A 16,957-nucleotide genomic window follows, 5' to 3' on the forward strand; every position below is an offset into this window, starting at 1 on the left:
GGACTGTTTGACATTTAAAGAGTGCATTTGCAAAAACACGTTTGAAAAACCATTTACAAATCCTCTCCAGGAGCACTGTCTCAATGTCGGGCATTTCATCAAACACATTATGAACGGCCCTGGAGCAAAGTTACCTTTAAAAACCACAAGGACATGACGTGCCCCTCTGTCCGCATGTTCTTACGCCGTTTTGCAAATAAACTCGTCACAAGTACAAATATGGGCACGAGCCAAAAAGGCCATCAGTGTAATAGTTTCTTAACAACTGAAAAAAAAATGCACATTAAAGCCACACAGCCTCAGCAGAGGCGTGAGTGATCCCCAACGCCGCCTGTGCAGCGGGTCAAAGGGATTCACAAAGAACGTTTTCCTTTTCACTGACAAAAAAGGTCACATTCTTTTGTCTGTTTTTGGGTGAAATGTTAAGTAGTGTGGCTTTAATGTTCGAGTGGTTTTTGGTTTTCCATGTAAGACACCCGTAAACTGTCCCGACACATTCCTGTTCATTCCTGTAAATTAATTAGAATAAAACCCATGACAATATCTACAACGACAACATCAATCTACAGTAAAGAAGTTTGACAAGTTTAAAATACTATACAAGAAGAGCGTCCGAGCGGGAGCTTAGTGGTTTTGCAAATATTATGTTCTATCTAAATATTCATTATTCAATCGCAGAAAAAGAGGAAAAGTGCAAAGAAACCCTGTCCTTTAAGCCGATTTGGGAGTGATTGGAGAGAGGAGGACGTGATGAAGGGAAAAGTGCATTCAAGACGTTCAGAACCATTGAACCTCGCACAGACCACAATCTGAAGTTTGTTTGTCAAAGGTTTTCAAAAAGCTGTCATCTCTACAGGGTTGTTACAATTGAAGGTGTTTCGCCAATCATTCACGACACATCCTCAGTTCTGGAAGAAAGAAACCTGGCAAAAATCCGACTGACATACGCGACTCCCGTTTAAGGCGTTAGTAACCGCACTGTCCAGAAGGGGGCAGCATGGCCGACCTCTACAAATAACTCATGAGGAATAAAGTTAAGCGGATTCAGCAACGTTGGCTAGTGTTGGTCATGTTTTCAGTTTCAGTTTATCGTGTGCGATCGCAAAATCGAACTTCCAATGCTGCGGACTCAATGTTTTGAGTTAGCGAGACGAGGATGACACTTTCCAGATGGAAGGCAAAAAGGTCTTCAACACCTAACAGTCCTGCCCAGATGCCACAGCACACCAACAGGAGAATTAGTGATAAATAACAGAACAACAGAAATAATCTGAAGAGACGCATCTTCAATATGAACACGATGTCTGAAGCAGTACCTTAATTTAACGACGAAACATCCTGGAAACACAGAGGGAGCCATGACAGAAGCGGCTCTAGAGAGTACCATGTGTCTGCTGACACTATGAGAGGGTATGAAGGGTCGGGCAGAAGAGACCCTGGAGGAATGTACCAGTGAGCGCTTCCTACATGCGTTTTCCAAGTGAAAACCAAAGTGTCAAACATGTACAGGCTCTGTTGGACTATCTCTATAGAAGGACTTTCAAAGGCTCAGAACGAGTCCTGCTGTATTTATGTTAAAATAATGAATTCATAAAGCCTTCATAAACCCTGATCCAGTAATTGTCCAATGGGAGGCTTGGAATGTTCTGCGAGTCCTACTCTTTCACTTAATCAGTCAGCCAAACAAATATCATCCTAATCTTTCCAAAGCAGCAGATCTGTTCAAAGATCGGTCATGAGCGAGTTAGAACAAAAGATTCACATGAAAGTCAAATGGGCCGTCAACAAAAACTGGAGGATTGTGCCTTTCAGGACATAGTATCATCAGGGGATTGTACTGGCTAAAAAGGCGCAGTCTCGGTGATAATTGCATTGATCCAGAATGAGATTCCAGTTGGATCGTGATTAACAGTGCAGAGCTGTGGAACGTTTCGTAACAACAAAGTCACAGGGAAAGGGATCATTTTCGGGATATGGTGACAGTCGGGGACACGCAGCTTTGGCTTTGGCGCGCCGGCTAACGCTCACAGCCTGGGCCTTCTGTTTGGGAGCTTTACTCGCTGAAAAGCAGATGTGTCATCAAAAGATTAACTCTACACCAGCGCCAACTTTGGGCTGAGTGTCTGGGGGAGCGCAGATTAGACGGACGGGGGCAAAGAGACTTCTAAACTGATGGGGTCAGACGCTCACACGCTGGTGTGTGCAGACAGGATGCAGTGGGCCTCGCACAATAGATCGGCATCAAAATATCGGCGGACGTTAGATCCATAGATGATACAATACATGTCAAAATCACTGAGGTCTTCCATCTTTGCCAGCGCAGCCTCCAAAGACTTAAAAACCCTCCAAATAAAGTCCATCTGAGCCTGGTTTGTATTTCAGAAGGCCTGGATAGTCTGTTTGTTTAAATTTAAATGTGTGGAAATGTTGGTAAAATCTCACAATAGTTATAGGCAGTTATTGAATATCCAAATGATTCTCATATTGTGCAGGACACACCCAGAATGCACTTTGTCAGATGGAGAAAAGGGCAGATCGATTGGGCTGTTATTTGTACTTATACAAATATGAAGATCGAGATATTGGTGAGGCCGACCATTTGATTAAAAGGAGAGGCCTGAGGATTTATTTGACACATTTTGGGTTTGTTTGGGTTTCTGTGAATTTTTGCTGATTGTAACTCTTCAAAAAGCAATTTTAAAACAATTGTATTAAATGGGCTGAAAAATTCAAACACAAAGTTTGTCTGGGTGAAGTTCTGCTCCAAAGGAGAATAAACCTTACAAAATGATACTTTCATCTTCTGCAGCTTTTCCCTGTTCGATTGTAAAAATCATCTACATCATCTGATCAATCGGCCACGTCTCCTCACAGTGTTTCAGCCACGGTGAGCACAGCACTGTGTTTACATCATGTCCATAAAAGGGGACCCCTGATGTAGCCAGTACAATCACCCCATTCCTCTGCTCTGGGACAGTGTTTCAGGCATTTCAGGGGAAACACATAATACAACAGTGTGCAGAACTCTAATGCCACACAACACAGGCTGGGGCTGCAGTACCATCTGCTGGTCACAGGCCGCTAGTGCAGCTTTATCATACACTTTCAGACTCCAAGTAGCCAGTGGCAAAGCATCTACCAACTGCTACAATTAAAGTCTCAGTAGTTTGTTTTTTGTAGACAAGTCCACAGGCTGCAGATTAAATAAACTTATTTACAGGGCTGAAATACACAAAGTACATATATAAAGCAGGCTTTAAGTGCATATGACATTCATCTATTTCAAAGTATGACTTAGTTTAATGGGACTGTGTCTCTGGTAAGTATTAGTTGTTATTTTTTACTCCTGTAAGTGTCGATTTTATGAAACATTGAGGAAAAAAAGATATATATATATATATATACATATATATATTTTGATGATAGAATTGCAGACACACAGACATAGTGTAGTGAAGGAAAAAAGTGCAAAATGCGCTGGGTTAGAAGAGACATGTAGAGTATACTGTATCTGTACCAAATTTCTTGCCTGTATCACCAACTGAATAATTCTGGCCAAAAAAGGACAAAGCGCAGTTAAGGAAATTGTACCTCTAAATAGCTCAATTCTAAACATCACAAAAAAGTTTAAAACAAGATAAACTAGGTATATTATTTTTGAGCAAACTGTTCTAAAAGAAAATGTTTAATGCGTCATATGCACTTTAAGCGACAATATGTCCAAGGCTGAATATCATGATTAAGTACCAAAAAATAGTGGTTGAAACAATTTCAAAAGCTAACGACGCAGATTAAATAATATATATTATTAGATGAGAGGGAAAAAAGTCTGTTTGTGAATCTCTTAAAAGCTTTAAACCGTCTGAACATTTTTTCAAATAAAAACAATAATAAAATAAAGTTCACAAAGACAAATGAGCAGAAGGTACGTGAACTCTCTGGTAATAAAGGGACTCCTGGAAGCTGGAGCTCCAGGCGCTGTGGTGGGGGGCCCTCCGCCCAGGGACCGTGCCGGGCAGGAGGAGTTGGAGCGAGCTGTTCACTCTGCTGCTCCCAAAGTGGCAAGTGGGGGTTCTGGAGGAGGACAAAGGGTGGGTGTCCGGAGCTCCAGATGATTGCTGTCACAACATTAGGTGACAAAATATCCATTTCGCAAGACGCCACAATGTGTCAGGAGATTTACACTAAAACAAGAACACAAGCTTAAAAATGTGCAAAAGTTCAGGTTTGGATTAATTTTTTTTGCAATTTTGTTCCATTTTAGCCTTTAGTCCTGATTGCTCATGTTTTTTGTGAGAACGGATGGAACGGACTGTGTAAAAGAGGTTTAGTAAAATGATGCAATAAAATCAGTCAATGAACGACATTTTTTCTCATATTGTGCAGCCCTGGTGTGGAGCTACCCGGAGCCGTGGAGGGCGTGTCTGGGGCTGGAAGAGGCAGGTCCTGTAGTGGGCGGGGGGCGGCGTGTAGGTGATGGGCCGGTGTCTTGGGACGGTGTGCAGACAGCTCTCAGCTCAGCTCAGGGACATCTCGGCCTCGGACAGCACTGGGGTGGATGAGTTGGAGCAGTTGTCCGTACTGCGGCTCCAGGAGCGGCGCGTGGGGGTGGAGGAGGGGGTGGAGCTGTTGGAGGGGGGTCCGGAGCCCGAGCTGGGGCTGCTGTGGTTGGACAGCCTGGTGAGCAGCCCCTCCTTGCTCTTGTGGTTGAGATCAGACTGCAGCCACTGGCAGATCTCCTCGGGCAGCCGCTGGTACTCCTCGTCCAGGTCGCGCTGCAACTGAGTCTGGAGCTGCGGACACAGGGTTCACCCTCTGTTTCAGTCATGCACATTTTACTGACTAAATCTGCAATACATTGTACGTTGTTGATGATGCTTTTTCAGACACATTCAGGGACATCTCCTGAAGTCTTGTACTCAATATATCCTATTAAAGTTAAAAAGTGACTGCGGTGTGGATGTAGTGGCAGTGTGCTCTCACCAGGGGGAGCTGTTCGTCAATGTGCTGGAGAAGCTCCCTCTGCCTCAGTGCCAGTTTGTCCTGTCTGCGAGTCTGCGCCTCTTCCAGCTATGGAAAGAACAACCATGAGAAGGAGAGGAACATCCCTATGGCACCAGCCAACTGCCGTTATCCTGAGAGGGAACATGTGACAAGTACAAGGAAAGTGCACAAGCAGTGCAAGTAAAATCGCTTTGGAAATCCTCTGCTTCCTCAGTTCTGCCCTGCACAGGTTGTGGTTTTCCCCCACCCAGAATGACGTGACCAAAATAATAAATGATCAATTAAAAAATAACAAAGTTTGTCCATGAGATTGTTATCAATGTTCAACCGAATTCAAAAAGTATTGAAGCTTTGAAAGTAAGAAAGAAATCACCACTTGTTAATACTATACCATTATTGCTACCAGAACCAGTGACAAGCACTTACCCTGCGGATCAGAGCCACCGAGTCGTGGATGTGCTTCTTGTTGATCTCATTGAGTTCCCTTTGAGACAGACACAGGTGAGCGAAAGAGCCTGCAGCGCAAAACCCGCCCTGACCCCGCCCACAGACGCACCCTTGACTCCGCCCACCGACTCACACAAGACTCCGCCCACCAACTCACACCTGGGCCGTTTCTCACTTCTCAGACTGCAGTACTTGTGAACTCTGGGGTACGGACTTGCGGGTGCAGACTCGGAGAACAGACTTGAGGGGTTCACGAGTGTGGACTGGCTTTTTCAGCGTTTGGAACGAGTGAACTCGATGACATCACAGGAAGTCGCTCCTGAACACAGGGCTGTGAGCTTTTAGAACATTAAATCACCTCATATGAAATTAAATGGGTGACACTGCAGTCTATGTGGAAATATGTTTTTAAGACATAAATTATACACTTTTGCAATAAACAAAAATACATTATTACATTTTTTTATTCACATTATGTTTTACAATTACAGCCTATAAATAAGGCGTTATGTGGAAAGTCATTAAAAAATCTGCAGCGCCCCCTTAATAAAACAATGTAAAAGTAAAATGCATTTGTCCTCAATGACCTGTTCATGACGTTAAGACTTTAAATGAAACTGTTGCTGATGTTGTGAGAAAATGAAAGCATGTTCAAAGTTGTTTCCACACTTCTGCTCAGAAAACCATCTTGAGCAGGAGACACGTCTCTGAGGATAAAAGACTCTTAAACCGGTAACATCTCCGCCTTTATTTACATGCGCGCGATCAGCTGTAGTTCAGCTGGAGGCTCGGTGCTGAGGAGGAGGGCCCGCTGCAGGCGGGGGCTCGCGGTGAAGCGCGTGCTCAAAACCAAACGGATTGTGGGAAATATAGCTGGCGGAGAACGCACAAGTCTCCTCTGATGCATCCTCGGTAAAACGGGCGGAGCAAGTTCTCATCCGGGGATTTACAGCGAACTTGCTGAGAAGCAAACTTTGAATTGGAACAGGACTTGGGCCGCGCGTGATGACGTTTCACGAGTCCACGAGCACAGAAGTCCACACAAGTACACAGACTGAGAAACGGCCCTGACTGACTACGCTCACAGACTCACACCAGACTCCGCCCACCAACTCACACCTGACCCCGCCCTCAGACTCACACCTGACCCCGCCCACAGACTCACACCTGACCCCGCCCACAGACTCACACCTGACCCCGCCCACAGACTCACACCTGACCCCGCCCACAGACTCACACCTGACCCCGCCCTCAGACTCACACCTGACCCCGCCCACAGACTCACACCTGACCCCGCCCACAGACTCACACCTGACCCCGCCCACAGACTCACGCCTGACCCCGCCCTCAGACTCACACCTGACCCCGCCCACAGACTCACACCTGACCCCGCCCACAGACTCACGCCTCGGCCTTGTCCTTGTCCCGGCCTCTGGCCTCACTGATGCTGTTCTGACGTTTCCGGTCCAGCATCCTCTGCAGCTCCTTCTTCTCCCTGACACATCAACACAATATGTAAGCAAACAGAACCAGGCTGAACCCAGCTGAGCCAGGCTGAACCCAGCTGAGCCAGGCTGAACCCAGCTGAGCCAGGCTGAACCCAGCTGAGCCAGGCTGAACCCAGATGAACCAGGCTGAACCCAGCTGAGCCAGGCTGAACCCAGCTGAGCCAGGCTGAACCCAGCTGAGCCAGGCTGAACCCAGATGAACCAGGCTGTACCCAGCTGAGCCAGGCTGAACCCAGCTGAGCCAGGCTGAACCCAGCTGAGCCAGGCTGAACCCAGCTGAACCCAGATGAACCAGGCTGAACCCAGCTGAACCAGGCTGAACCCAGATGAGCCAGGCTGAACCCAGCTGAGCCAGGCTGAGCCAGGCTGAACCCAGCTGAGCCAGGCTGAACCCAGCTGAGCCAGGCTGAACCCAGCTGAGGCCAGGCCAAACCATATATGAACTTAATTCACTGTGTCTACTTGTTACTTGTAAAACTTTCAAGGTTCATTTGGTCTGACCCTATGATTACAGACCTTGAATTCACCAGCACATATTTCGGTTACCTGCAAATCAACCTCAGAAGTTGCCTTCTGAGGCTGACCTGCAGATAGCGGCCGACAAATCAAGTTAAAAATGCTGAACCAGGGCGGACCAGTCCAACATGAGTGCACGCACACGCACACGCACACGCACACGCACACGCACACGCACCACAGTCCGGTGTGCATAAAGCTACCACGAGCAGGACAGACTCACTTCTCACACATCTCCTTGAGCTTCTTCAGCTGAGCTGCTTGGCACTCCTTGGCCGTCTCCTTCAGTTTCTGAAAAGCCTGTGACAAGATACACCAAAGAGGTAAGTGTGAGCTTTACGATGAGTTCATCAAGAGAGGTGCTAAATCGCAAGTGCTGTGGCCGTGCAGCACCTGATTTAACATTTGAAATCATGTTCATGTATGCACCGATCTGATACTGGTATCGCATATCGGAGCCAATACTGGAAAAAAAATACAATATTGGGTATCGATTCCAAATGTCCGACAATGAATACCTGTTTTGGTTCGTTTTAAAAACACAACTTTCATCAACTAAACAGAGAATATTCTGTATGTCGATTTGAAGCTCAGATCCTGGAGATTTCGATTGCTGAATTAGTTTTACGTAAACATATTTTTAATCGCCACGCAAAATACACCGGCTAGCAGCAGTATGCTCATGCTAGTGGCAGCATGCTAATACTAACATTGACTGATCAAAGCTGGGACAGAAATTATGATTGGATCACCTAATAAAATATAATAGCCACTGCTGGGTCGGCCAAGTTGTCATGATCAGATCACTTAATGTGAGTTGTCTATATTAATGCAAGCAAAAGTCTGGCCAAGGATATTAAGTGTAGAAATGTCCTGTAATCCGTGTGTAATGTTTTTCTAATAGTTTATTAAAGCCTTGATATAATTGATATGTAAAATCTCATTTGCAAGAAAAGATAAGACTTAATCTCACAATGAAGAGAAGAGAATTCACTGTTTTCAGCCACTTTTAAGAAAATCTCTCGGTAATGGTTAATATCGAATATCGGCAGATACTCAAACCGCAAGTATCGGTATCAGAAGCAAAAAAGCTGAATGGGTGCATCTCTATGTGCATGACAGAAATAAGGCCACAAGGAGGTGCTGTCAGGTGCTGTCAGGTGCTGTCAGGGGCTGTCAGGGGCTGTCAGGTGCTGTCAGGGGCTGTCAGGTGCTGTCAGGGCTGTCAGGTGCTGTGTGCTAACCTGCAGCAGCTGAGCCTCCTGTTTCTTCCTCTCCACCATGTGCTGCTCTCTCCTCAGCGTCAGCAGCTCATTCATTTGCCACTCTTTAAGATGGAGGTTTTGCTGCGCCATCTGCTGGTCCAGGGCAGATAGCTCCTGCTGGATGGGGTCATATGGCTCACTGCAACACAGACACAAATGCAAAGTGACCCAGTCCCAAGAATTCTCATCTTTTGAATCGCAGATGGTCAAGGTGGGCTTTTCGTCCCCAATCTACTGCATCTTGACCTACCGTCCTCCTGGCCCCGCTGCAGCCTTTTTAAAGGATTTTAGGGACTTTTTATCCTCTATAATAAAGTTGGAATCTGTCTTAATTAATTTTAACATTCATGTTGACGACTGCTCAATTCCCCCGCAATGGAACTATTAACGTTGACTGAAGCTTTTTATTTTGAGCAGCATGTTTCTGAGCCCACTCACCAAAAAGGCCACATTTTAGACCTAGTTTTTACGCTTGGCTTAGACATTTTAAACGTGTCTGTGATTGATGTCCATATGAGCGATCATAGTCTTGTTCTATTTGATCTGCACTTTAGTCCTGAGCCCAAGCCTTCAGCTGTCAGGTCTCAGAGGCGTGTCATCTCTGCTAATACCGCAGAGAGTTTTTCTGAGATGTTTGACCCGCTTTTAGTCATGGACTGCCTCAATGTGGACAATCTCATTCACTGCTTTAAAAAACACTGTGTAGCAATTTTGGATCAGGTGGCTCCTGTTAAATCTAACTTGTCACAGAAAAAAGCGTGCCCTTGGACAAATGAAAATATCTTAGTGACTGTATCGAAAGACTGAACGCTAAACTTGAGGTGCACAGGCTCTATCTCAGGGATCTTGTGTCATCATACAATGTGATGGTTGACAATGCCAGATCTGAATATATCAGTCAGCTGGTAACATTGAATAAGAAAAATCCCAAAGTGTTGTTTGACATGATAAATTCTTTGGTATGTCCTGCTGCTCCAGTGACCCCTGTCTTTTGTGAAGCTGACAGCAATGCCTTTTCGAGATTTTTCACAAACAAAATTACCCCTGCTGAGTTTGAGCCTGTGTCCAGCATGTCCAAACTTTGCTGATATTTCGGCACTGGTGTCCAAGATGAAGCCGTCCTCTTGTTCATCTGACGCCCTTCCTTGCAGGCTCTTTCAAAAAGTGTTTGAGGTAATTGGTCCTTGTGTTACCAAAATGGTTAATGTGTCTTTGTCAACTGGCGTGTTTCCTGATGCCTTTAAACATGCCATGGTGGAACCATTACTAAAAAGAGCAGGTTTAGACCCAACGGATCTTAATAGTTTTAGGCCTATCTCAAAACTCCCGTTCCTGTCCAAGATCGTTGAGAAGGTGGTCTGTGAACAGCTTACATTCTTCCTGGATCAAAATAACATCCACGAGCCATTTCAGTCGGGCTTCCGTAAACAACACTCTACGGAAACGGCCTTACTGAAAGTGTCCAGCGACATTATGATGTCTGCTGACCCTGGGAAACGCACTGTTCTAGTTCTCTTGGATCTGTCCTCAGCCTTCGACACCGTTGACCATCAGGTTCTGCTGAAAAGACTGAGGGATTTAGTAGGACTGTCGGGGTCAGTTCTACAGTGGTTCTCCTCATATTTATCGGGGCGTAGCTTTAGTGTTACAGCTAACTAAATAAGGTCTGAGTCTATGGGTTTGTTGTGTGAAGTGCCTCAAGGGTCTGTTTTGGGTCCCGTATTATTTTTGTTGTACTTGATCCCTTTGGGAAAGATCATCCAGAGGTTCAGTGATGTTTCTTTCCACCTATTTGCTGACGATGTCCAGCTTTACTGTTCCTTTAAGCCGTCTGAAATCCAGAAGTTAAACTCTCTGCTCCATTGTCTAGTGGAAATAAAACAATGGCTCAGCGATAACTCTGCAGCTCAATGCAGACAAAACGGAAACCCTGGTAGTCACACCTGATGATTTAATTCCAGGGATTAAACAGTTCCTGGGTGACTTAGGCCAGTCTGCGAAGCCAAGCCTTCGAAACTTGGGACTTATTTTTGACAAAGACATGTCATTAGTGCAGCACTGTAAGCAGCTAACCAGGAACTGCTTCTTTCAACTGAGGAAAAGTTCTAAACTTAGGAATATGGTCGCACGTAATGATTTGGAGCTTATCATTCATGCATTTGTGTCTTCACGTTTAGACTATTGTAACAGTTTGTTTTCATGTCTTATCAAGAAGGAGCTCTCTCGACTGCAATTAGTGCAAAACTCTGCAGCGAAAATTCTGACCCGCACAAACAGGAGGACCCACATATCTCCTATTTTAAAACAGCTTCATTGGCTGCCAGTGTCCTATAGGATCAAGTTTAAAGTTCTGGTTCTAGCTTTCAGAGGCGTGCATGGTCAGGCTCCGTTTTATCTCAGTGCTCTGGTCCAGCCTTACACCCCTGTGAGGCTCTGAGGTCTGTGGATCAGAATCTGCTAAAGGTTCCACGTACGAGTTTTCGTACTAGAGGCGACCGATCCTTCCAGGCTGTTGCTCCCAGGCTCTGGAATGATCTTCCGCCGTCTTTGCGCTCTATTGACTGTTGATTCTTTCAAAAGCGAACTTAAGACACATTTATTTGTTCAAGCTTTTAATTAGCTACTTTTGGGCTGCTGTGATTTCTGTGTTGTTTTGACCCTTTTTCTGCTTTTTAACTGTGTTGTGAAGCACGTTGTGGCCTTTGTCTGTGAAAGGTGCTATATAAATAAAGATTACTTCCTTACTTACACTTTTCAGCCTGGGAGGTGTGAGGTCAGCGGAACAGACAGAATGGAACTTACTTCTTTCTGATGCTGCGTTTGAGACTCTTCTCCATCTGACTGCGCCTCCTCTGAGTGTCCGACTGGAGTTTACATTTGCGACTCTTTTGTTCCTTGTTTTCATTTAACACCTACAAAAAAGTCCATATTTCTCTGTTATACAACAATGGAGATTCAGAGGCATAGATCCAATCAAAATACTCAGTCGGACTTTCTACATAAAAGAAGCTGACGTTTTGCCAGGCTTCAGGGTTAGAGGTGGTGACTGTGATGCCAACAAGACCCTGTGCATCCTTTACATGGCTGTTCACGCATGTTGTGGGTGAAACATCAGCTTCTTTATATCTAGTCAATCCAGCTGAGTCCGTTAGATATCTCTTTGTTTCACTTATTTCTCAACCTTTTTCAGATGTTTCTTGCGCAGTTCTTTGAGTTCACTGCAGTGTTTCTTTAGGACTTTGACATAACTCTTCTGTTGTTGCAGCTCTTCCACTGACAGCACTGGGATATCTACAAGAACATGGCACCAACGTCAATACATTTGTCTAATGTGCAAACAGGCTGCAGCCAGCGGCACATGCATTAACCCATGATGGAGCAGCGGGGACGGGCTTACCTCCCAGAACAGTGGCTATCAGGTCCTCCTTTTGACTTGGTGCTGAACACAGAGGAAGCAGACAGGACAGTGTGTGATGACTGACGAGTGGCTCATACGAATGGGACAAAGCAGTAAGCTACAATAGCACTTCATACACCAGGGCTAAGCCAGTTCTATTAAGGTCTATCATTGACTATGCTAATTAGACTAAATCACTGCTATGCTACAGCCACAGCTGCCCCTAGGGCTCTGACAAAGTGAGTGAAGTTTGACAGTGTGCACTAGTCATAGCTTAATTTGCCAAGCCAAATTACATTTCATTTTGTTTTTTCAGAGTTTAACAGGTTGGCCCCTTGTTATTTCACTATTTCCATTGAGGGCAGATTGTCCTTGATGCAGTACTTGTGTGTGTTGACAATTACCAGCTGTAGGCACAAAGGTGTCGGGGTACTCTATCCAGGACATGGGCATGGGGCTGACGGAGGGGCAAGTCAAGCCCTTTGTGGCCTCAGGGTCCTTGACAGGTTCTCCTCTCTTGGGCGGGATAGGGACATGCTGGAGACAGAGAGCTGAGCTTAGAGATAGAGCAATGTAGTATATATCTCGAAAACACAAATGAGTAACATAAGTTACACATCTTAAGTGCATATACTCATATGTGTGTGTATAATAACAACAACAAATAAAAAAAGAAATCATACACAACTCCCAGGGTCGTAGTTGTATCTACTGTCTCCACCTGGTCTTGTCCATTAATAAGTACCATCATCAGGCCAAAAATGAGGTGAGCTGACAATCTAAATATAATGAACAATTTATCTTCCCTGATGTAACGGGCATTTGCCAAGATGTCAGGATTTAACATGTCAACAACATGTCAACAAGATGTCAGGATTTAACAGACCTTAACCCCCATCTCTGGGATGTGCTGGAGAAGCCTTTGAGCTGCGGTCTGACTCTACATACTGTAGATCTTGTGACACTACAGAGGTTTACCCAAACTATGTCACAGTGACGGTTCAACCAGGATGTGGCTACGCTAGTCCTGCTGACCTATAGTTGTGAGCACCACCACTTCCAGTCCCTGTTCATTTCCTCTGAAGATCATCTTACTTATAACAATGACAATAATAATCATTGTTTCTAAAGATGCTGTGGTGGATGTAAAAACTTGCCGATGTTTCCGTTAATTACTTACTTACTAACCCTAACCCTAACCCTAAGCTGACCGATAACAGGTTAAGGTTGGCAAGTTTGTCTTGAAGCTAAAGGCATTAATTTGATGAGCTCTAAAATTGTAAATAGTGACTGCAAATATCAACAAATTGTTATTCATGTTCAGGCTGATATTTGGGTATTTTACAATATTGGCTATTGGCCGATATTGTGCCACTTAAAGGCCGATATGGGAAGTCTCTATCACTTTCCGTAACCGAAAGTGTCGTCCGTCGTCCCCCATGCACTCTCAAACACATCTCTCATTCATCGTGGTCTATTGTACATGTTTTTTTGTAATGGAAACCAGAGTACCTGGAGGAAACCTACGCAGACACGGAGAGAACATGCAAATTCCACACAGAATGGCCCAGTGCAGGTGTGAATTGAACCCGGAACCTTCTAGCTGTAAAGCACAAATGCTAGTTGCTGCGCTACCGTGCTGCCCACGGCACAACGTTCTAGGACTCAAAGGAGCTGAGAAACAGCAAAAGAGTTTGTACATCTTCTTGCTTTGGAATCTGCAGACTGCAATCTGAATAAATCAGCCGTCTGCCCCTCGCACAGCGCCCCCTGCTGTCGCAGTTCAACACTGACACATTTTACAGTTTAGAAGCTTCATACGCAGGATTATGGACAAGACCTTTTTAAAAACTGTCCAAAACTATCAGCGTTGCATGTCGGCATCGGCTAATCAAATGTGTTTGTGTGCACTCGTGTGCGTGCGTGTGTGTGTGTCCATAAGGTTCACCTCCAATGTGTCCAAAAGAACAGCCAGCTGGGTCTCTCGTTTGTCCAGCTGACTCACATGTTTGATCGGGTTGATCAGGGCTTCGGCATATTCTAAAAGCACATGTCAAAATTAGATGTCATTTTACATTCTTATTGTGCCTCAGTAATTCTTTGTCCAACCACATTCAAATGCTATTTTACTCAAGCTCATGAGTGTGTGTGCCCCTCCTCCCTGCGCCTGAGTCAGACTTGGAGATAGTTTGGGAGGCTTTGAGGCTGCAACATTAACCTCAAAGATATCAGATATCAGATATCAGATATTTCATGAGGTGGTACATGGAAGGTCAAATATTTCATAAGGTGGTACGTGGAAGGTCAAATATTTCATAAGGTGGTACATGGAAGGTCAGATATTTCATGAGGTGGTACATGGAAGGTCAAATATTTCATAAGGTGGTACATGGAAGGTCAGATATTTCATGAGGTGGTACATGGAAGGTCAGATATTTCATGAGGTGGTATGTGGAAGGTCAGATATTTCATGAGGTGGTACGTGGAAGGTCAAATATTTCATGAGGTGGTACATGGAAGGTCAGATATTTCATGAGGTGGTACATGGAAGGTCAGATATTTCATGAGGTGGTACATGGAAGGTCAGATATTTCATGAGGTGGTACGTGGAAGGTCAGATATTTCATGAGGTGGTACGTGGGAGGTCAAATATTTCATGAGGTGGTACATGGAAGGTCAGATATTTCATAAGGTGGTACGCGGAAGGTCAGATATTTCATAAGGCGATACATGGAAGGTCAGATATTTCATAAGGTGGTACATGGAAGGTCAGATATTTCATAAGGTGGTACGTGGAAGGTCAGATATTTCATAAGGTGGTACGTGGAAGGTCAGGTATTTCATAAGGTGGTACGTGGAAGGTCAGATATTTCATGAGAAGGTACATGGGAGGTCCGATATTTCATAAGGTGGTACATGGAAGGTCAAATATTTCATGAGGTGGTACATGGGAGGTCAGATATTTCATGAGGTGGTACATGGGAGGTCAGATATTTCATGAGGTGGTACATGGGAGGTCAGATATTTCATGAGGTGGTACATGGGAGGTCAAATATTTCATGAGGTGGTACATGGGAGGTCAAATATTTCATGAGGTGGTACATGGTGTGAAAGTTTGAGAAGTTTGTATTTCATGTGAGAGTTAAGAGGAGAGCGTGTTACCCAGGTGCTCGTTGGGGATGTAGTCGTGGGCTTCAGTGCAGACCAGCAGAGACGGCAGGAGCAGAGGTTGGTTCAGTTCGTTCTTGAGGTTTATATACCGGTATCCTGTCAATGACCAGAGCACAGTGTTATTTCGCTCCACACAGTTGTCTGTGGACGCTTGGTGGAAGCACTGACCAGGTCTGATGGCAGAGACGGGGAGAATGCGATGACCAATGAATTTGCCATTTTCCTCAAACACAGCGATCCTGAGAGAGGCCAGTGTTGGGAGAACCACCTAGAAACAAAGTAGGACGGCTGAAGCCAAGCTTTCATTGTTTTAATAGTCAGATAAAGAAACTAAGAGACTAAGACTAAGAGAAAATTGATAATTATCCATGATAGACAAAGTCAGTGCACAAAGTCACTTTTGCAACATTCTCCCCCTTGTCAAAGACCGAGTTAAGGCATCGAAGCAGCGACATATTTCCAATAGCCGTGATTTAAAGTCAGATTAATCAAGGGTGCTCCAGCATGGTGTCTTATCAGAGTATAGAAAAGGAAACGTAACTAAGACAAATCACACTGAAGACTTAGAAATATTGAAGGCTTTGGTATTGAAGAGCGGGTCTCTATACGCTACATAAACATGATCAAAACACCAACACGTGTCCCCACACACCCTCCATACCGATCACACCCCCGCTCACCCCCACTCTGCGGAAACCATTGGTCTGTTGGAAGAAAAGGCTCAGGCAGGGACCGCTGTTATACAGTAACTTTGCTATTGGCCATGGGTGTCTGTCCAGCCCAGGTACAGCCCCTGTTCAACCCACTTACTGCACCAGGTATGCAGCTAACGTTATTATAGAGCACGCCCTGACAACGTAAAAGTCTAGTCTACAGTCCACGTTTACAAACGCAAGATCGGGTCCATGTTGCTTTATTTATAGACGTGTTTTTTTTAAATTTTCTTCAAGTAGACTAGACATTGTGCATTTGTGCACATGGGAAGCTGCTTTTGTTGCACTTCTCCCTTTTATTTGTGATGTCTTCGGCACTTTTGAGATCCGCGTCTCCTTCTTGCTGTTCTTGTTGCCACGGTGACACACGCGGTCCTCTTGTTTATTCACGGGAGCAGCTTCTTGGACTCAAGGACTCAGCTCTCATGCATGTGGAGAGGCCGGTGATCCCCGCCGAGATACGCAGAAAACGCAGAGGCTGCAGAGGTGGACGCAGGAGGAGAAGATGGCTACCCTCCGTCATCCTGGGTAATGTGCGCTCCATCTCGAACAAGATTGAGGAGCTGGCCGCACTGACCCGCCATCAGAGGGCTTATCGGGAGTGCGGACTGATGTGCTTTACAGAGACGTGGCTGAACGGGAATACACCGGACTCTGTGGTTTCCCTGGACGGATTTAAACTGGCGCGCGCAGACCGGTGTGTGGAGGGGAGCGGGAAGAAGAAAGACGGGGGAGTAGCTGTGTTTGTGAATGAGAGATGGTGCCACCCCGGACACGCACACGTGAAAGAACAGATATGCACCCGGGACCTGGAGATGATCGTCGTCAGCATGAGGCCTAGGTATCTACCGAGGGAGTTTTCACACATGGTCGTGTTGTGCTTGTATATCCCTCCCTCGGCTGACGCCGCCGCAGCCTGTGAGCGCATCCACAGTA

General features: G+C 45.3%; 1 protein-coding gene across 3 annotated transcripts in view; it reads right to left on the reverse strand.

Moving 5' to 3' along the window:
* Positions 1-4,450: 4,450 nt before the first annotated feature.
* The window catches only part of plcb3 (phospholipase C, beta 3 (phosphatidylinositol-specific)), an 86,591-nt gene continuing 74,084 nt past the window's right edge, over positions 4,451-16,957 (reverse strand). For 2 of the 3 annotated variants that reach the window (XM_079579571.1, XM_079579569.1), the window contains 13 exons: positions 15,477-15,576; positions 15,300-15,404; positions 14,086-14,177; positions 12,542-12,674; positions 12,138-12,179; positions 11,922-12,031; positions 11,543-11,652; positions 8,720-8,879; positions 7,699-7,775; positions 6,857-6,946; positions 5,431-5,488; positions 4,984-5,070; positions 4,451-4,793 (listed from right to left, as the gene is read on the reverse strand). In XM_079579571.1, the coding sequence (XP_079435697.1) occupies positions 4,518-4,793; positions 4,984-5,070; positions 5,431-5,488; positions 6,857-6,946; positions 7,699-7,775; positions 8,720-8,879; positions 11,543-11,652; positions 11,922-12,031; positions 12,138-12,179; positions 12,542-12,674; positions 14,086-14,177; positions 15,300-15,404; positions 15,477-15,576 (1,440 nt within the window). In that variant the 3' untranslated portion in view covers positions 4,451-4,517. The remainder of the gene's footprint in view (positions 4,794-4,983; positions 5,071-5,430; positions 5,489-6,856; positions 6,947-7,698; positions 7,776-8,719; positions 8,880-11,542; positions 11,653-11,921; positions 12,032-12,137; positions 12,180-12,541; positions 12,675-14,085; positions 14,178-15,299; positions 15,405-15,476; positions 15,577-16,957) is intronic. The other variant, XM_079579570.1, reaches the window with a different exon arrangement.

The sequence above is a fragment of the Gobius niger genome (genome assembly GCF_951799975.1).
Source record: "Gobius niger genome assembly, chromosome: 21".
NCBI lineage: Eukaryota > Metazoa > Chordata > Actinopteri > Gobiiformes > Gobiidae > Gobius > Gobius niger.